Genomic DNA, 21,832 nt, shown 5'->3' on the forward strand with positions numbered 1-21,832 from the left:
CAACTCTGTTCTATTGTACTTTCCCAATCTTTTATAGTCCAGTGCTCCGCACACAGTAAGCCCTCAATAAATTCCACTGATGACTGATCGATTGGATGCAATTTTACCCTCGGCAGCATCAGATGTCAATGTACTGGACGGCTATCTGTCTACCAAATAACCACACCATTTACTCCCCCTGGAAAGAAAATGGATTCTACATTTGTGGTTAAGAAGTAACTGGTGGATTTACATTTTTGAAGCATTCGCAAGAGGAATCGATACTGTTTATACTTAACTGGCTTGTCGACTACGATTAAAAAAAAAAATGATTTACCCTACCATATTTAGCAGCCACTGGAGCGTTTAGCAGGAGTGTCTAAATCCAAACCAAATGGTGGTTTGTTACTAACAGCTTGATCATAAAGGCTATATTTCATCACAAATCATTTTACGTTTCATATCAAATGGGGAGAAAAATTGAAGGGCATGAAAAATCGAAGGCACAAGTTATCTTGACCCTCCTTTGGGAATTTAAGGCCGACGTTCTGATTGAATTCTGAATGTGCTTCCAGAGTTGCTGTGTGACGGGATCTGTTTGTAGCAGACATTTTTATATTTTCAAGAACACAGAGAAGCTAAAGGTTAGGATCCCCACAACGATATTTATTCTGCTATCATTAAGCATACGGCGCATTTGAAAATACATATTGAACAGCAAGGTAATGGAAAAACTACTGAAGGTTTTGGTGCTATAGAGAATGGGCCTGCCATGCAACCACAGTCCATCAATCAATCAATCGTATTTATTGAGCGCTTACTGTGTGCACAGCACTGTACTAAGCGCTTGGGAAGTACAAGTTGGCAACATATAGAGACGGTCCCTACCCAACAGTGGGCTCACAGTCGATATACGGTAAGTGAGCTGTTACCTTTGCAGCGTTGTAGATTGCTGTCCATAGCTAATAATAATAATAATAATAATAATGGCATTTGTCAAGCGCTTACTATGTGCAAAGCGCTGGGGGGATACAAGGTGATCAGGTTGTCCCAAGTGGGGCTCACAGTCTTAATCCCCATTTTACAGATGAGGGAACTGAGGCCCAGAGAAGTTAAGTGACTACACAGCTGACAATTGGCGGAACTGGGATTTGAACCCACGATCTCTGACTCCAAAGCCCGGGCTCTTTCCACTGAGCCACGCTGCTTCCCTAGCCAAGGAGCACTGCTCCCTTTATTCCCGCCCCTAAAACTCTTCACGCCTTTATCCCAAGTCTTTGTGTCCTTGTTAGCTCTGGTGGAAAAGGTGATCCCTATGGGTATCTTCTATCGCTCGAGGTGGGAGTCACAGAAGGGTCTTTCTTCAACTGGACAGCCCAGGGACACCCAGGAATAACGGCATTTATTAAGTGCTTACTGTGCACACAGCACAGTACTAAAAGCTGGGAATGACTACATGTGTGGGAATGAAACACAAGTTCCTGGCCCTGGAGGGCCTCCCGATCCGTGTAAGAATACATGGAGACAAGACCCATCAGGAGACAGTCCAACAGTAAAGCAGCATAAAAGGGGACAAATATACAGAATAAAAACAAAATCCAGTAGGGTGCTGTGACTAGAGGAATGGCATTTCACACTCTTCCTGGCCCTACCCTAGCTGGTCGGCCGGTCAGTCAGTCGGTCGTATTTATTGAGTGCTTACTGCGTGCAGGGCACTGTACTAAGCGCTGGGGAGGTCACAGCATAACGACAAAACAGACACATCCCCCGCCCACAGTGAGCTTACGGTCTAGAGGAAGCAGAACTTGTGTTCCCCACTCCCCGCCCCGGCCCTTTCTCGGGGCCCTCATTCATTCATTCTTTCAATCGTATTTATTGAGCGCTTGAATGAATGAATGAATGAATGAATGAATGAATTCAGGTCCATCAGGTCCCCTTGGGTCCCGACCAAACCTCCAGGTCCGCTCAAATAACTGTCAACTGTCCACAGTGGAATTGTGGTCGCCAGGGCTAGCTGGCAACTACTTGGTAGCCGGCAGGCAGCCGGGGTCCGGCCGGGGGCTTCTGGGAGCCCTTGAAAGGGACCAAATAAAAACATCTTTTTTTTTAAGGTATTTTTCAGTGCCTACCCTGTCCCAGGCACTGTACTAAGCACTGAGGTAGATACAAATTAATCAGGTTGGACACAATCCCTGCCCCAAATGGGGCTCACAGCCTTAACCCCCATTTTACAGATGAGGGAACCGAGGCCCAGAGAAGTGAAGCGACTTGCCCAAGGTCCCAAGGCAGGTAGGTGGCAGAGCTGGGATCAGAATCGACTCCCAAGCCCGTGCTCTCGCCACTAGACCACACCGCTCCTCAACGGTCGACAGCCGCGCTTCGACTGGAGCGTCCTGTTCGATCAAACGTCCTCCGTCCTTCTTATCCCCCGACCGGTCCCCAATTCGTTCATCTCAGGAACGTCAAAATATATTCGCAGTGATCATCGACTTGACAGTAGTTTTGTGGCAAATGACTACTTCCCGAAGTGCATCACCGCCGAAAATAAGCCCTTCTGGCGCTCTCAGAGACGGCGGCCAATGCCATGGTACCAGCTGAATGGATAATCATACCTCACTAAACTGCTGTATCAAAGCAGAGGGCAAAAAATCCTGGGCCCGTAAGTCCGCAGGCGGTCCTGTCCAGTTGCTCTGAACAAAAAGCTGCAAACTGCTCACTCCAAGCAAGAAGAGCTGTTGCTGCCTACAAGGAAGTTCAAAGGAAAAACAGACACCATCAAATACACATAACGGAATTCTCAGGCTTTAAAAGCCCACAGCAAAACCCCTCAATTAGTAAAACGCAATCTACTGATCCATATATTATTCGCAAAATAAAAAATTTACTAAACGATAAGAACTATTTTTCCTCCTCGGTTTGCTTTACAATCACTAAATTTAGCTAGCTATCTTGTACTTCTTGTTGCATTTTCCCAGTATCTGTTCTCCCCCATTTAGAATGTGATCCCTTTGATGATGATGGCATTTGTTAAGCGCTTACTATGTGCAAAGCCCTGTTCTAAGCGCTGGGGAGGACACAAGGGGATCAGGTTGCCCCACGTGGGGCTCACAGTCTTAGTCCCCATTTTACAGATGAGGGAACTGAGGCTCAGAGAAGTGAAGTGACTTGCCCAAGGTCACACAGCAGACATGTGGCGGAGCCGGGATTCGAACCCATGACCTCTGACTCCAAAGCCCGGGCTCTTTCCGCTGAACCACGCTTTGGATAATAGGCCGTGTCTTAATTAATAACCATATATTCTCCCCACGTTTTAGTAAAGTGCTTGGCACATCGTATGTATTTAATAAATAATACTGCTGATTAATGAGGTACCAATTTACAGTGGTAAAAATAGGCATAATTCTTGATAAAACAGTAGAGAATAAAAGGTATGTAACAGTCCATGGGGCTGCACACATATGAACCTGAACTGATTCCTTTTACTGATTCCGTGTATCTTTTTCTCAGATTCTATTCCAACACCTCTCTCATTAATACTGGGAGACTAGGGGGGCAAATAAATTATAATGAAGGAATTATACCCCATTCCCTAGCTTGGCTACCTCATGGGACTCTTGTTCCCATTACTCCTTATAGTATTCAATAAATTGTTTTCCAAATAATAATAGTGATAATGATGGCATTTGTTAAGTGCTTACTATGTGCCAAGCACTGTTCTAAGCACTGTTCTAAGTGCTGAAATAATCCAAGATCAAATAATTTATGATCTTGGATTTCCAACTGGTGGGAAAGAATCCAACCCAACATAACATTTTCTAGACTGTGAGCCCACTGTTGGGTACGGACCGTCTCTATGTGTTGCCAACTTGTACTTCCCAAGCGCTTAGTACAGTGCTCTGCACACAGTAAGCGCTTAGTAAATACGACTGAATGAATGAATGAACCTACATGTATCTGGCTCTCAATTCTCTCCATTCAATCGTATTTATTGAGCGCTTACTGTGTGCAGAGCACTGTACTAAGCGCTTCAGTTCCCCTGCGCACACAGTCCCCCAGCTTCAAATTTCTTCCTTCTTCAAATCTGACAGATCACAACTCTCTCCACATTCAAGGTCCTCCAAATAATAATAATAATCATCATAATAATCCCCCTCGTCCCCCTCTCCATCACCCCCATCTTACCTCCTTCCCTTCCCCACAGCACCTATATATATGTATATATGTTTGTACATATTTATTACTCTATTCATTTATTTATTTTATTTGTACATATCTATTCTATTTATTTTATTTTGTTCGTATGTTTGGTTTTGTTCTCTGTCTCCCCTTTTAGACTGTGAGCCCACTGTTGGGTAGGGACTGTCTCTATATGTTGCCAATTTGTACTTCCCAAGCGCTTAGTACAGTGCTCTGCACATAGTAAGCGCTCAATAAATACGATTGATGATGATGATGATGATAATAATGGTATTTGTTAAGTGCTTACTATGTGTCAAGCACTGTTCTAAGCACTGGGGTAGCTACAAGCTAATCAGATTGGACATGGTCCCTGTCCCACATAGGGCTCAGTCTTAATCCCCGTTTTACAGACGAGGTAACTGAGGTATAGAGAAGTTTAGTGACTTGCCCGAGTTCACACAGCATTTACTGAGTGCCTACTGGGCACGATGCACTATACCTAGCACTCAGGAAGTAGAAAACAAAGACATGACACGTTCCCTACCCTCAAGGAGCTTGCACAATAATGGGGGAAACACACATACAATTAAAGTCAAAATACTCCAAATAATCGAATATGAATCGAATAATCGTACTTGAATACGCTAGAAGTGTTAGGGATGGCTATAAGTAAAATGTCGGCTGGTGGTTTTGTATGATGTGGGCTGTGGGAAATTCACTGGAGAAGGCTTGTTATGGGGAGTTGGGATTTCTGACTCCTGGGCCCAGCAGGACCTGGGTTCTAATCCTAGCCACAGAGAAGTGAAGAGACTTGTCCAAGGTCACCCAGCAAACAATCAATCGTATTAACTGAGCACTTACTGTGTACAGGGCACTGTATTTCGGAGAGGACAACAGAACAGAAACAATTCCTGCCCCACAACCAGCTCATACTCTAGAGGGATAGTCTATAGACAGACCTAGAGTCTAGGCTCAAATAAATAAATAAATTACAGGTATGTACATAAGTGGTGTGGGGTTGTGCGAATGAATAAAGGGAGCAAGGATTAGAACTCAGGTCCTCGGGGTCCCAGGCCCGAGGTTTCCACTAGGCCACGCTGCTTCTCTAACTTAACGGACTAACCGAAAGGATCTCTGTTGTCACACCTAATGCATGTCTGGGATTTTATCCTGAGTAGCAAGGTCTTTGTGAACAAATGAGAGGTAGTGAAAACCAGATGAAACCTTGCCCAAAGCAATTTCCCAAGGAACTCTTTTCCTGTAAATACAGTCCCCAAATAGATAGCCTCTACATACATGTGTGTGTGTTGCATCTTTTTAATCTGTTCCTATTCAATCGCATTTATTGAGTGTACTGTGGGTCCTGTAAATACAGACCCCAAATAGATAGCCTCTACATACGTGTGCGTGTTGCATCTTTTTAATATGTTTACATCTTAAAAATATTTTATAAATATATAATATATACATTTTTTATAAATATTGTATAAATCTGTTTATAGTTTAATCTGTTTAATCATTTATTGAGCATACTGTGTGCAGAGCACTGTACTAAGCGCTTGATATATTTTGATCACTTGTGCTTTGCGATTATGTTGCCATGTTTGTTTCTGCGTTGTTTTCCCCCATTAGACTGTTAAGTTTCTCAAGCATAAGAAACATACTGTAGTCTTCTTTCGTAATTTTCCACAGCAGGCCCTCAATAAATACTGTCTCCTGACTGCCATAACCCAAACCTCCCAGTACTAATCTCCCAAAACAAATTCAATCTCTGGTTTGGAAGAATCTTCTCCAGCGGGTCTATACGTGCTCTTGTTGGTCTGTTTTAATGTACGTGTGTATGGCTACAAACAATCAACTGTATTTACTGAGCGTTTACTGTGCGCAGGACGTTGTACTACGTGCTTGGGAGAGTACAAACAAGAATATAACAGACCCGGTCCCTGCCTACAACAAGCTTACAGTCTAGAGGAGTATACCCCGGACTTAATTTGTGCCTACTTGATTTTGCTTTCCCCCCGTCCTCCGTTCCGCAGAACAAAAAGGGTAAATCCCCCAACCCAACATGTGCATTGGTCACCAAAATAATTTATTTAATCACTTCAAGGGACCACACACCACAACTTCGTTACAGGAGAAAAATTAAACAAGTTTCTTTCAGCTAAAGTTACTTTCGATATCTATTGCTTAAAAGCAACAACAACCCTGTCTCCCAAAGCCTCCCTCCCCATGTCCAAAAAATTTCGAACCTTTCGGCTTGGTCAAATCCCGTGGGCCTGTCCAGGTATGCTGAAAGCTGCTTCTCCAGGTAACTGTCAATCTTCTCCTCCGCGGTCGAGGGGGGGGGCGAAAACATTCTGGATCACTGGGTCGAAGAAAACGGCTTCATAGCTCCCTTCTAATAGCAACTGCAACAAGGATGCGCTTTCTGCAATTTGAAGAATGAGCAACCATTAGGCATCGACCTTATTGGACGTATACTGAATTAAAACGGTAGACAATGCTTATTTTAGAGTGGCACACCTACCGCGAGGAAGCACCTACTTGTTGGATGCAAGTAATAACAATAATAATACCAATTTTGGTGTTTGTTAAGAGCTTACTATGTGCAGAGCACTGCTCTAAGCGCTGGGCAAGGGGATCAGGTTGTCCCATGTGGGGCTCACAATCTTAATCCCCATTTGACAGATGAGGTAACTGAGGGCCAGAGAAGTGACGTGACTTGCCCAAAGTCACACAGCTGACAATTGGCGGAGCGGGGATTTGAACCCATGACCTCTGACTCCAAGCCTGCACTCTTTCCACTGAGCCACGCTTACCACACTGAAGTTCCCCACTCAGGGCCCTCTTGTTCATCATCATCATCATCATCATCATCATCATCATCATCATCAATCGTATTTATTGAGCGCTTACTGTGTGCAGAGCACTGTACTAAGCGCTTGGGAAGTACAAGTTGGCAACATATAAGAACCAAGGAATTGCACCATATTTAGACCCATCGGCAGAGAACCGCTCTGTAGAGAACCACTCTGCTTCTCAGTAGAGAAGCAGCGTGGCTCAGTGGAAAGAGCCCGGGCTTTGGAGTCAGAGGTCATGGGTTCAAATCCTGGCTCCGCCAATTGTCAGCTGGGTGACTTTGGGCAAGTCACTTCATTTCTCTGTGCCTCAGTTCCCTCATCTGGAAAATGGGGATTAAGACTGCGAGCCCCCCGTGGGACAACCTGATCACCTTGTAACCTGCCCAGCGCTTAGAACAGTGCTTTGCACATAGTAAGCGCTTAACAAATGCCATCATCATCATCATCACCGCTGGATGGGAGCCCGAACCAGAAAACACCACTTTGCTCCAAGCCAAGCCGACAGGTGTTGCTCCTAAGCTATGCCGGCCGTCTTATTAGGCGGCGGAGTCACAGGCCTCCCCCACCTCCCCAGTCATTTGGAACATTTGAATAACCGTGGTATTTGTTAAGCGCTTACTATGTGCCAAGCACTCTACTAAGCTGATCAGCTACAAGCTAATCAGGTCTTACTACGGGGCTCCTGGTCTAAGTAGGAGGAAGCCAGATACTGAATCCCCATTTTGCAGATGGGGAAACTGAAACCGAGAAGTGACTTGCCCAAGCAGCGTGGCTTGGTGGAATGAGCCCGGGCTTTGGAGTCAGGGGTCATGGGTTCAAATCCCGGCTCCGCCAATTGTCAGCTGGGTGACCTTGGGCAAGTCACTTCTCTTCCGTCACCTCACCTGGAAAATGGGGATGAAGACTGTGAGCCCCCCGTGTGGGACAACCTGATCACCTTGTATCCTCCCCAGAGCTTAGAACAGTGCTTTGCACGTGGTAAGTGCTTAACAAATGCCATTATTATTATTATTATTATTATTATTAGGTAAGTGGCGGAGTTGGGATTAGAACCCGAGTCCTCTGGCTCCCCGGACCGGGCTTTATCCTGTAGGCCATGCCGCTTCCCGGTGGCTGATGACTCCTCTGCCGACAGTGGGAATGCTCCACTGTCACCTCAAACAGCAGGACTGATCATCATCAATCGTATTTATTGAGCGCTTACTGTGTGCACAGCACTGTACTGATCTCTCATGAGGGCAGAGCAGAGGGAAGATGGACAGCGGCAGCACCTGTGATTTACGAGATCCAGCCGGCCTGCTCCTCCGAAACCCGAACAGAGAGAGATCTTTGTGAGATCAATCAATCAATCGTATTTATTGAGCGCTTACTGTGTGCAGAGCACACAGAAGTCAATGGACTTCCCTCTACTTAGCTGTGCCTGGGGTGAAAGGCAAGCCTGAGCCACCTGACTGGGAAATCATTTTCATTTGGGGATTATTTTACACTAAACCCAATTTCGCAGCCCTCTCCCCATGGCCCGCTTTCGGGCAAGCCACGCGGCCTAACCGCATAACTTCTCTGAAATACGTCTTCAGCGGCTGTGAATATCCCTGGCGAGCCCTGACTTTAATATTTTCTGTTGGGGTCTTTTCCCATTGGTGCTACTTTTATTAAATCACAATTTTGTCACACCTAATGCATGTCTGGGCCTTTATCCTGAGTAGCAAGGTCTTTGTGACCAAATGAGAGGTAGTGAAAACCGGGTGAAACCTTGCCCAAAGCAATTTCCCAAGGAACTCTTTTCCTGTAAATACAGACCCCAAATAGACAGCCTCTACATACATGTGTGTGCGTGTTGCATCTTTTTAATCTGTTTACATTCAATCGCATTTATTGAGCGTACTGTGTGTCCTGTAAATACAGATCCCAAATAGATAGCCTCTACATATGTGTACCTTATTTGGAATTTGGCTACCTTCCTTGAAGGCAGAGATAGTGAGTACTCTCCCAGCGCTGTGTACGGGGTAAACACTCAAAAATAAAACTGAGCGATGACTGCCTTCTTAACACCTACTGTGCAGGTAAGTGATGCTATTATTATTATTATTATTATGGTACCCGTTAAACGCTTACCATGTAACGAGCATTACTCTACGCACTGGGGTGGATGCAAGTTTATCAGATTGGACACAGTCACTGTCCCTTATGGGGGCTCACCGTCTAAGTGGGAGGGAGTAGGATTTACTCCCCATGTTACAGTTCAGGAAACTGAGGCACAGAGAAACTCAGGGCCTTGCCCAAAGCAACTGAGAAAGCCGGGAACAGAACCCAGATTCTCTGGCTCCCAAGCCTGTGCCCTTTCCACGATGGCCACTCAGGCCATTATACTGAGGCATACTTTGGGAAATCTCAAACTTTTCCCTTCTAATATGCTTCCAGAAACCATGTTCTCTGCTTGTGCAACCTCCTATAGACACCTGCTCAAAGGCTTTTTTTTTTAATGGCATTTATTAAGCGCTTACTATGTGCAAAGCACTGTTCTAAGCGCTGGGGAGGTTACAGGGTGATCAGATTGTCCCACGGGGGCTCACAGTCTTAATCCCCATTTTACAGATGAGGTACCTGAGGCCCAGGGAAGTTAAGGGACTTGCCCAAGGTCACACAGCTGGCAATTGGCGGAGCCGGGATTTGAATCCATGACCTGACTCCAAAGCCCGTGCTCTTTCCACTGAGCCACGCTGCTTCTCTCATTCATGAAATTACTAATCATCATGTTCACGGCGTACACGTTCAGACGCATAGTGAAGACAACGCAATTTTCTCAAGCAACATAGGTTACAACTCCATAAACTGGCACTAATTTCGATCTTGACAATTTCTAAACTGTTTTCCCACTCACTTTCAAGCACCACAAGCGCACGAGGGCTAAGTAGCATTGTGATACCGCCAAGACCCTGGTATCTGGTTTCGTGTTCATCACAAGCAATTTTTAATATGCAACAATGACTACTCTCAAATACTGCATGAAGTCAGAGCAGAAATTACTGCTACCAATCACTGAAGAATGGGAGAGAGCATTTATCTGCATTATATTCCCATCATTATCTGGGCATCTGATCCTCTGCGAGAATCAGGGGAGCAACCCCTTCCCTACATTACATTCCCTACATTATTCCGTCACGCATTGTTGGGGTGAGGGAAAGTACCGGTATTATTTATTCAGTGGTTCAATGAAGGGGCTCACGAACAGCGATGCAACTAGGGACCGAATGCAAATAACCCCTTTAATCAACCAATCAATCAATTAATGGAATTTACTGAGGACTTACTGTGTGCCTAGCACTGTACTAAGCACTTGGGAGAATATAATACTTTCATCCCTGACGAAACCCTTGAAATCAAACCCGATTTTCCTGGGAGGTATTCCTGTCTCCAAGGAAAGAGAGACTTAAAGAGGCCCCAGATGTCCTTCCGAAGTCACCTCATAATTCAACTTTCCCACTTACCCCTCTTACTCCTCCTGTTTCTGTCGCCGTTTCAAGCTCCTTTTGGATGTCACGAATAAAAACATACGACTGTAAATATCTCAATTCTACCCTTTAAATCTCAAAGTCCGGCCTGGGGCTCATAAGCCTGTTAGTAATACTAATTATTATGATTTTTATTATTATTAATGCATTTGTTAAGCGCTTACTATGAGAAACAGCACGGCCTAGTGGCAAGAGCCGGGTTTGGGAGGCAGAGGACGTGGGTTCTAATCCAGACTCTGCCTTTGTCTGCTGTGTGACCTCGGCCAAGTCACTTCACTTCTCTGGGCCCCAGTTCCCTCACCTGTAAAATGGGGATGAAGACTGTGAGTCGCACGTGGGTCAAGCTGATTACCTCGTATCTACCCCAGCGTTTAGAACAGTGCTTGGCACATAGTAAGGGCTTAACAGATACCATCATTACTATTATTATTACAAAATGGGGATTAAGACTGCGAGCCCCACATGGGTCAACCTGATTACCTCGTATCTACCCCAGCACTTAGAACAGTGCTTGTAGTAGGTGCTTTAACAAATACCACCATTATTATTACAAAATGGGGATGAAGATTGTGAGCCTCTGTCTCTTGTCGAATTGTACTTTCCAAGCGCTTAGTCCAGTGCTCTGTACACAGTAAGTGCTCAAAAAATGCGACTGAATAAATGACCTTGTATTTACCCCAGCACTGTTCTAAGCGCATAACGAATACCATCATCATCATTATTATTATTATTACAAAATGGGGATGGAGACTGTAAGCCCCACGTGGGACAGCGTGGCTCAACGGAAAGAGCATGTGTTTGGGAGTCGGAGGTCGTGGGTTCTAATCCCGCTCCACCACTTGTCAGCTGGGTGCCTTTGGGCAAGTCACTTCACTTCTCTGGGCCTCAGTTACCTCATCTGTTAAATGGGGATGAAGCCTGTGAGCCCCACTTGGGACAACCTGATCACCCTGTATCTCCCCCAGCGCTTAGAACAGTGCTGGGCACATAGTAAGCGCATAATAATAATAATAATAATGGCATTTGTTAAGTGCTTACTATGTGCAAGGCACTGTTCTAAGCGCTGGGGAGGATACAAGGTGATCAGGTTGTCCCACGTGGGGCTCGCAGTCTTCACCCCCATTTTACAGATGAGGGAACTGAGACCCAGAGAAATGAAGTGACTTGCCCAAAGTCACCCAGCTGACAAGTGGTGGAGCCGGGATTTGAACCCATGACCTCTGACTCCAAAGCCTGGGCTCTTTCCACTGAGCCACGCTGCATCATTATTATTATTCTCTGGGTCTCAGTTCCCTCATCTGTAAAATGGGGGTGAAGACTGTGAAGCCCGACGTGGGACAACCTGATCACCTTGTAGCCCTCCCAGTGCTTAGAACAGTGCTTGGCACATAGTAAGCACTTAATCAATCATATTTATTGAGCGCTAACTGTATGCACAACACTGTACTCAGCACTTGGAGAGTACAATACAGCAGTAGAGACAATTCCTGCCCACTTAACAAATTCCATCATTATTATTATTATTATTCTCTGGGCCTCAGTTCCCTCATCTGTAAAATGGAAATGAAGACTTTGAGCCCCACGCGGGACAACCTGATTACCTTGTATCTACCCCAGCGCTTAGAACATGTAAGCACTTAACAAATGCCATCACTATTATTATTCTCTAGGCCTCAGTTCCCCCTTCTGTAAAATGGGGATGAAGACTGTGAGCCCCACGTGGGACAACCTAATTACCCTGTATCTCCCCCAGTGCTTAGAACAGTGCTTGGCATTTAGTAAGCACTTAACAAATACCCTCATCATTATTATTATTATTCTCTGGGCTCAGTTCCCTCATCTGTAAAATGGGGATGAAGACTGTGCAGCTCCACGTGGGACAACCTGATTACCTTGTCTCTATCCCAGCACTTAGAACAGTGCTTGGCACATAGCAAGCGCTTAACATATGCCATCATTATTATTACTATTCTCTGGGCCTCAGTTCCCTCATCTGTAAAATGGAGATGAAGACTGTGAAGCTCCACGTGGGACAACCTGATCACCTTGTCTCTATCCCAGGGCTTAGAACAGGGCTTGGCACATAGTAAGCGCTTAACAAATATAGAGAAGCAGCGTGGCTCAGTGGAAAGAGCCCGGGCTTTGGAGTCAGAGGTCACGGGTTCAAATCCCGCTCCGCCACTTGTCAGCTGTGTGACTTTGGGCAAATCACTTGACTTCTCTGTGCCTCACTTATCTCATCTGTAAAATGGGGATTAAGACTGTGAGCCCACTGAGGGACAACCTGATAATAATAATGATAGCATTTACAATGCGCTTACTATGTGCAAAGCACTGCTCTAAGCGCTGGGGAGGTTACAAGGTGATGAGGTTGTCCCACGGAGGGGGGCTCACAGTCTTCATCCCCATTTTCCAGATGAGGGAACTGAGTCACAGAGAAGGGAAGTGACTTGCCCAAAGTCACCCAGCTGACAAGTGGAGGAGCCAGGATTTGAACCCGTGACCCCTGACTCCAAAACCTGGGCTCTTTCCACTGAGCCACGCTGCTTCTCTATATTTGTTAAGCAGTTACTATGTGCCAAGCACTGTTCTGAGCCCTGGGATATAGACAAGGTGTGAGCCCACTGTTGGGTAGGGACCGTCTCTATATGTTGCCAACTTGTACTTCTCAAGCACTTAGTACAGTGCTCTGCACATAGTAAGCGCTCAATAAATATGATTGATTGATTGATTGATGTGGGGCTCAGTCTTAATCCCCATTTTACAGATGAGGGAACTGAGGACCACTCATATTTACTGAGCGCTTACTGTGTGCAGAGCACTGTACTAAGCGCTTGGGAAGTACATGTTGCCAACATCTAGAGACGGTCCCGACCCAACAGCGGCTCACAGTCTAGAAGCTCCGGCTCTTTCCACTGAGCCACGCTGATCACCCTGTAACTGTTATCGAAAAGGAGGATGCAAAATAGTTAATCGGTGTAAATCGGCCGCAGGGTTCGTGGACCCAAGGTGGTGACGCAGATAGGAAAAAGGACTCGGAGACATGAGTTCAGATACAAAAGTAAGGAAGGAGAGTGGCTACCTGCCCGTTCACCTCCCGGGAGAGGGACGAGTGACAAGCAGCCCCGATCCCGGCCGCTTCTTCCTCTTTTATTGGGTTTCAACTCCGAGCTACACAAAGGATTCCCGAGAGTAGTGCCGTGCGTGAGGCCTTGGCATTCCTGATCCCAAGTTAAAGTACAACCGTTTGTCATGGTTTGGTTAGTGTTAAAAATCCCTGTTTAAAAGACGTTATCCCAGTCCCAGACTGAGCCCCCTCCTTCCTCTCCCCCTCCCCCCCCCCCCCGCCTTACCTCCTTCCCCTCCCCACAGCACCTGGATATATGTTTGTATGGATTTATTACTCTATTTTATTTGTACATATTTATTCTACTTATTTAATTTTGTCAATATGTTTTGTTTTGCTGTCTGTCTCCCCGTTCTAGACTGTGAGCCCACTGTTGGGTGGGGACTGTCTATGTTTCCAACTTGGACTTCCCAAGCGCTTAGTACAGTGCTCTGCACACAGTAAGCGCTCAATACGACTGAATGAGTGAATGTTATCAAGAGATAACGGCCAACAGAGGATGGGGACATTCCAGACGGTGAGGAGCCACTTTGGTTAATGTTATTTTACAAACACCGGAGTGCTTTCGGTCTGCACCAAATTGAGGGTTACTGCTGGTATGCACAAGATGGAGTCAGTCATGCCAACTTTGCTTGAGGACTACAGTAACCTCCCCAGCGCTTAGAGCAGTGCCTTGCGCATAGTAGGCGCTTAATAAATGCCATCATTATGATGATTATTGTTATTATTATCATTATTGTTTAGGGGATCCGGGCAGTGGGAGGCCAAACTTCTAGACTGTGAGCCCGCTGCTGGGTAGGGACCATCTCTCTACGTTGCCAACTTGGACTTCCCAAGCCCTTAGTACAGTGCTCTGCACACAGTAAGCGCTCAATAAATACGATTGATGATGATGATGATGAGAAGCAATAAACACGATTGAATGAATGAATGTTATCAGGAGACAACGGCCAACACAGGACGGGGACACTCCAGACGGTGAGGAGCCACTTTGGTTAATGTTACTTCACAAACACCGGAGTGCTTTCGGTCTGCACCAAATTGAGGGTTACTATTGGTATGCACAAGATGGAGTCAGTCATCAATCAATCAATCAATCGTATTTATTGAGCGCTTACTGTGTGCAGAGCACTGTACTAAGTGCTTGGATAATACAAGTTGGCAACGTATAGAGACAGTCCCTACCCAACAGTGGGCTCACAGTCATGCCAACTTCGCTTGCGGACAACCGTAACCTCCCCAGCGCTTAGAACAGTACCTTCCACATAACAGGCGCTTAATAAATGCCATCATTATGATGATGATTATTGTTATTATTATCATTATTGCTTAGGGGCTCCAGCCGGGCAGTGGGAGGCCAGACTTCTAGACCGAGAGCCCGCTGTTGGGTAGGGACCGTCTATGTTGCCAACTTGGACTTCCCAAGCGCTTAGTCCAGTGCTCTGCACACAGTAAGCGCTCAATAAATACGACTGAATGAATGAATGTTATCAGGAGATAACGGCCAACCCAGGATGGGGACATTCCAGACGGACAGGAGCCACTTTGGTTAATGTTAGTTTACAAACACCGGAGTGCTTTCGGTCTGCACCAAATTGAGGGTTACTGTTGGTAAACACAAGATGGAGTCAGTCATGCCAACTTTGCTTGCGGACTACAGTAACCTCCCCAGCGCTTAGAGCAGAGCCTTGCACATAGTAGGTGCTTAATAAATGCCATCATTATGACGATGATGATTACTGTTATTATTATTATTGTTTAGGAGCTCCGGCTGGGCAGTGGGAGGCCAGACTTCTAGAGTGTGAGCCCGCTGTTGGGGAGGGACCATCTCCCTATATCATCATCATCATCAATCGTATTTATTGAGCGCTTACTATGTGCAGAGCACTGTACTAAGCGCTTGGGAAGTACAAATTGACAACAGATATTGCCAACTTGGTCTTCCCAAGCGCTTAGTCCAGTGCTCTGCACACAGTAAGCGCTCCATACGACTGAATGAGTGAACGTTATCAGGAGATAACGGCCAACCCAGGATGGGGACACTCCAGACAGTGAGGAGCCACTTTGGTTAATGTTATTTCACAAACACCGGAGTGCTTTCGGTCTGCACCAAATTGAGGGTTACTATTGGTATGCACAAGATGGAGTCAGTCACGCCAACTTCGCTTGCGGACTCAGTAACCTCCCCAGTGCTTAGAACAGGGCTTTGCACATAGTAGGCGCTTAATAAATGCCATCATTATGATGTTTATTGTTATTATTATCATTACTGTTTGGGGGCTCCGGCCGGGCAGCGGGAGGCCAGACTTCTAGACTGTGAGACCCCGGCTCTCTTCCTCCCTTCAAGGCCCTACTGAGAGCTCACCTCCTCCAGGAGGCCTTCCCACACTCAGCCCCTTCCTTCCTCTCCCCCTCTCAATCCCCCATCTTATCTCCTTCCCTTTCCCACAGCACCTGTATATATGTTTGTACATATTTATTACTCCATTTATTTATTTTACTTGTACCTATCCGTTCTATTTATTTTATTTTGTTAGTATGTTTGGTTTTGTTCTCTGCCCCCGCCCCCCCCCCCCAGCCTGTGAGCCCACTCTTGGGTAGGGACTGTCTCTATGTGTTGCCGACTTGCACTTCCCAAGCGCTTAGTCCAGTGCTCTGCACACAGTAAGCGCTCAATAAATACGATTGATTGATTGTATTTATTTTACTTGCACGTATTTATTCTATCTATTTTATTTGGTTTATATGTTTAGTTTTGTTGTCTGTCTCCCCCTTTTAGCGAGCCCGCTGTTGGGTAGGGACTGTCTCTAGATGTTGCCAACTTCATCATCATCATCATCATCAATCGTCTTTATTGAGCGCTTACTGTGTGCAGAGCACTGTCCTAAGCGCTTGGGAAGTACAAATTGGCAACGTATAGAGACAGTCCCTACCCAGCAGTGGGCTCACAGTCTAAAAGGGGGAGACAGAGAACAAAACCAAACATACTAACAAAATAAAATAAATAGAATAGATAGGTACAAATAAAGTAAATAAATAAGAGTAAAAAAAAACTTGTACTTCCCAAGCGCTTACTACAGTGCTCTGCACACAGTAAGCGCTCAATAAATACAATTGATTGATTGTATTTATTTGACGTGCACATATTTATTCTATTCTATTTTGTTAATATGTTTGGTTTTGTTGTCTGTCTCCCCCTTCTAGACTGTGAGCCCGCTGTTGGGTAGGGACTGTCTTTATATGTTGCCAACTTGGACTTCCCAAGCGCTTAGTCCAGTGCTCTGCACACAGTGAGCGCTCAATAAATACGGTTGAATGAATGAATGAATGAATAGGGACCGTCTCTCTCTGTTGCCAACTTGGACTTCCCAAGCGCTCAGTACAGTGCCCTGCACACGGTAAGCGCTCAATAAATAGTGAATGGCTGAATGAAAGAGGAGGCTCACCTGTGCCGCCGTCGGTCGGGGTCCGGCGGTCGGGGCCGACCGCTCCCCTCAGCACGGCCAGCTCCGGCCCCCACATGCCTCCCGCCGGAAGCGTCGCCATGACACCCGCCCGGGGGCTGCTGGGAAACGGCGGCGCCGACGTCACTTCCGCTGGGGGGACCGGGCCGCCTGCCTCTAGCTTCCGAGCATGCGCGGAGCGGCCCCTGCCCGCCGAGCGGACGCAGAGCGGCGCCAGCCTACTGAGCATGCGCGGAGCGGCCCCTGCCCACTGAGCCTGCCTCTCATCCCTACTGCGCATGCGCGGAGCAGTGCCTGTCTACTGAGCATGCGCACAGAGGCTCCCTGCCCACCGAGCATGCGCAGAGCGGCGCCGGGCGTCCGCGTGTGGAAAAGAGGGCGGGGCACGAGGCCCCCTCACCCTTCAGGCCTGATTCCCATCGTTTGACGCCAAAATAAGACGAAAAACAATAATAATCGTAGTTTTTTTTCGGGTATTCGCTAAGCCCTCACTATTGTCATAATGATGGCGTTTATTAAGCGCTTACTACATGTCTACTGTGGGAGCCTGGGCAAGTCACTTCTCTGAGCCTCAGTTACCTCATCTGTAAAATGGGGATGAAGATTGTGAGCCCCACACGGGTAAACCTGAGCACCTTGTATCCCCCCAGTGCTTAGAACAGGGCTTGGCACATAGTAAGCGCTTAACAGGCTGAGCCCCTTCCTTCCTCTCCCCCTCGTCCCCCTCTCCATCCCCCCATCTTACCTCCTTCCCTTCCCCACAGCACCTGTATATATGTTTGTACATATTTATTACTCTATTTATTTATTTTACTGGTACATGTCTATTCTATTTATTTTATTTTGTTAGTATGTTTGGTTTTGTTCTCCGTCTCCCCCTTTTAGACTGTGAGCCCACTGTTGCGTAGGGACTGTCTCTATATGTTGCCAATTTGTACTTCCCAAGCGCTTAGTTCAGTGCTGTGCACATAGTAAGCACTCAATAAATACGATTGATTGATTGACTAACAAATGCCATCGTTACATTACGTGCAAAGCACCGTTCTAAGCGCTGAGGAGGTTACCAGGTGATGAGGTGGTCCCACAGGGAGATCACGGTCTTCATCCCCATTTTGCAGATGAGGGAACTGAGGCCCAGAGCATTCATTCCTTCATTCATTCAGGCGGGTTTATTGAGTGCTTACTGTGTGCAGAGCACTGTACTAAGCACTTGGGAAGTCCAAGTCGGCAACAGAAAGAGACGGTCCCTACCCAACAGCGGGCTCACAGTCTAGAAGTCAAATGACTTGCCCAAAGTCACACATCCTGCTTCCTCTCCCCCTCCTCCCCCTCCCCATCCCCCCCCCACCTTACCTCCTTCCCCTCCCCACAGCACCTGTATATATGTACATTTGTTTGTACTTATTTATTACTCTATTTATTTTATTTGTACATATTTCTTCTATTTATTTTACTTGGTTTATATGTTCTGTTTTGTTGTCTGTCCAGAGAAGGGAAGGGACTCGTCCGAGGTCACCCTAGCAGACAGATAGCAGAGTCAGGATTCGAACCCAGGTTCTCTGGCTCCCAGGTTAGTGTTCTTTCCACTAAGCCACACTGCTTCTTTCTTATTATTCAATCAATCATAGTTATGGAGCGCTTACTGTGTGCAGAGCCCTGTACTAAGCGCTTGGGAAGTACAAGTTCAAGTACAAGTACAAGTACAAGCAATAATCAGGAGTTGCTAAGTGTTTACTACGTGTCAAGCACTTTTCTAAGGTCTGGGGGAGATACAAGTTTATCAGGTTGGACCCACTCCCTGTCCCCCATGGGGCTCACAGTCTTGATCTCCATTTTACAGACGAGGAAACCGAGGCACAGAAAAGTGACGTGACTTGCCCAAGGTCACCCTAGGAGACGACTGGCATAGCCAGGAGTAGAACCCAAATCCTCTGGCTCCCAGGTTGGTGTTCTTTCCAATAGCCCGCACTGCTTCTTTCTTCTTATTATTCAATCAATCGTATTTATTGAGCGCTTACTGTGTGCAGAGCACTGTACTAAGCGCTTGGGAAGTACAAGTTGGCAACATCTAGAGACGGTCCCTACCCAACAGTGGGCTCACAGTCTAGAAATTATTATTATTATTAATAATAATAATAACTATTTGTTAAGTGCTTACTATAATAAGCTCTGGGGTAGCTCTAATAAGGTTGGACACAGTCCACGTTTCAATAAGCTCTGGGGTAGATACAAGCTAGTAAAGTTGGACACAGGCCGTGTTTCACACGTAGCTCATAGTCTTAATCCCCATGAGGTAACTGAGGCACAGAGAAGTGAAGTGACTTGCCCAAGGTCGCACAGCAGACAACTGGCAGAGTCAAGATTGGAACCCAGCTCCTTCTGACTCCAGGCCCGTGCTCTGTCCGTTAGGCTATTCCGCTTTCCCTTCCTGCGGTGTCCTCTCCCAAGTGCTCAGTCAGGGGTGGAAGTCATTCATTCTTTCATTCAGTCGTATTTATTGAGCACTTACCGTGTGCAGAGCACTGTACTAAGCGCTTGGAAAGTACAATTCAGCAATAAAGAGAGACCATCCCTGCCCACGACGGGCTGACAGTCTAGGAGCGGGGAGACAGACATCACGGAAAACAAGTCACCCGGAACGGTGCGGGAAGTAAACCCAAACGGGCCAGAAGTCGGCTCCGGAATGAGCGTTCTGGGGTGGCGAGGGAGGCGAGGGAGGGGAGGGTGGCTGGTGCTATCAAATATTGCTTTCTGCATCGGATATTTAAGAGACATCTATAAGACTGTGTTGAAAATACAATTGAGACTTTTTCCTCTGGGCTGGGTCATCACAACACTGGTTCAAATCCCGGCTCCGCCACTGTGTGACTGTGGGCAAGTCACGTAACTTCTCTGGGCCTCAGTTCCCTCATCTGTAAAATGGGGATTGAGACCGTGAGCCCCCCGTGGGACAACCTGATCACCTTGTAACCTCCCCAGTGCTTAGAACAGTGCTTTGCACAGAGTAAGCGCTTAATAAATGCCATTATAAAAAAAAAAACCCTATGTTAGGAAATATTTGGGCAGTGTTAACAGCCATTGGAAAACGTTTAGTGCATATTTACTATTTTTCTTTTGTTAATGATGTGCATCTAGCTTTAATTCTATTTGTTCTGACGATTTTGACACCTGTCTACATGTTTGGTTTGGTTGTCTGTCTCCCCCTTCTAGACTGTGAGCCCGTTGTTGGGTAGGAACCGTCTCTATATGTTGCCGACTTGTACTTCCCAAGCGCTTAGTACAGCGCTCTGCACACGGTAAGCGCTCAATAAATACGATTGAATGAATGAATGGGACAGCCCCTTCCTCCTCCTCCCCTCCCTTAAAAGCCCACTTGCCACCGCAGCCGTCCCACCTCCTGAAAGCCCTTCCTCCTCCCCATTCCTTCCTTCATTCTTATTTACAGAGCTCTTACTCTGTGCAGAGCACTGTACTAAGCGCTCGGGAAAGCACAACACAACAACAAACGGTCGCATTCCCTGCCCACAACGAGTTTACAGTCTAGACGTGGGGAGACAGGCATCAATACAAATAAATGAAATTACAGATGTGGGGCTGGGAAGGGGGAAGAGCAAGTCAGGGCGATACAGAAAGGAGTGGGAGAGGGGGAAAAGTGAGGCTTAGTCTGGGAAGGCCTCTTCATCAATCATCATCATCAATCGTATTTATTGAGCGCTTACTATGTGCAGAGCACTGTACTAAGCGCTTGGGAAGTACCAATTGGCAACATCTAGAGACAGTCCCTACCCAACAGTGGGTTCACAGTCTAAAAGGGGGAGACAGAGAACAAAACCACTTGGAGGAGATGGGCCTTCAGTAACGTTTTGAAGAGGGGAGAGTAAGTGTCTATCGGATTTCCCCGCAGCGCAGACCCCCCGCTCAAAGGCTGGTGGGATGTTGAGTGGGTAGGAAGGTGGAGATGACCCTGAAGGAGGTGAAGGGTGGCAGGAGGTGGGCCGGCCCGGCCCCTCAGCCGCCCCTCAGACTCCTCCGACGGCAGCGGGAGCCTCGTTCATCTCGCTTCCCTCATCCTGGGGAGAAGAGACACTCCGAGGTGCTCCCATCCACACTTCATTCTCTCCCCCTTCTAGACTGTGAGCCCGCTGTTGGGGAGGGACCGTCTCTCTATGTTGCCGACTTGGACTTCCCAAGCGCTTAGCACGGTGCTCTGCACACAGTAAGTGCTCAATAAATACGATTGAATGAATGAATGAACGAATGCGGGGAGCGGGGGCGGTGGGCAGGGGGCCCGGGAAGGGACAGATGTGGCTCCTTCTCTTCAGTGTCCCACAGCCTGTGGAACTTTTTATCGGCAATTAATGACTACCTGGAAGCCGTCCATGCTGTCTTTTCCAAGTGTCAACCTTCTCACTTCACCTCAATCGTGTCTATCTCATCATCATCATCATCAATCGTATTTATTGAGCGCTTACTGTGTGCAGAGCACTGGACTAAGCGCTTGGGAAGTACAAGTTGGCAACATAGAGAGACAGTCCCTACCCAACAGTGGGCTCACGGTCTAAAAGGGGGAGACAGAGAACAAAACCAAACATACTAACAAAATAAAATGAATAAAATCTCGCCACTGACCTCTCACCCAAGTCCTGCCTCTGCCCTGGATCACCACATCCGACAGATAATGACTCTCCCCCATCTTCAGAAGCCTTACTG

At 46.7% G+C, this 21,832-nt stretch overlaps 1 protein-coding gene across 1 annotated transcript in view; it reads right to left on the reverse strand.

The window, feature by feature from the left end:
- TTC27 (tetratricopeptide repeat domain 27) overlaps positions 1 to 17,202 on the reverse strand; it is a 264,277-nt gene extending 247,075 nt beyond the window's left edge. Inside the window, 4 exon segments of the mRNA XM_038747964.1 lie at positions 2,592 to 2,721; positions 6,408 to 6,502; positions 6,504 to 6,586; positions 17,105 to 17,202. Coding sequence (XP_038603892.1) covers positions 2,592 to 2,721; positions 6,408 to 6,502; positions 6,504 to 6,586; positions 17,105 to 17,180 — 384 coding nt within the window. The 5' untranslated portion in view covers positions 17,181 to 17,202.
- Between the last annotated feature and the right edge of the window lie 4,630 nt (positions 17,203 to 21,832).

This window comes from Tachyglossus aculeatus, chromosome 1, assembly GCF_015852505.1.
Source record: "Tachyglossus aculeatus isolate mTacAcu1 chromosome 1, mTacAcu1.pri, whole genome shotgun sequence".
Taxonomy (NCBI): Eukaryota; Metazoa; Chordata; class Mammalia; order Monotremata; family Tachyglossidae; genus Tachyglossus; species Tachyglossus aculeatus.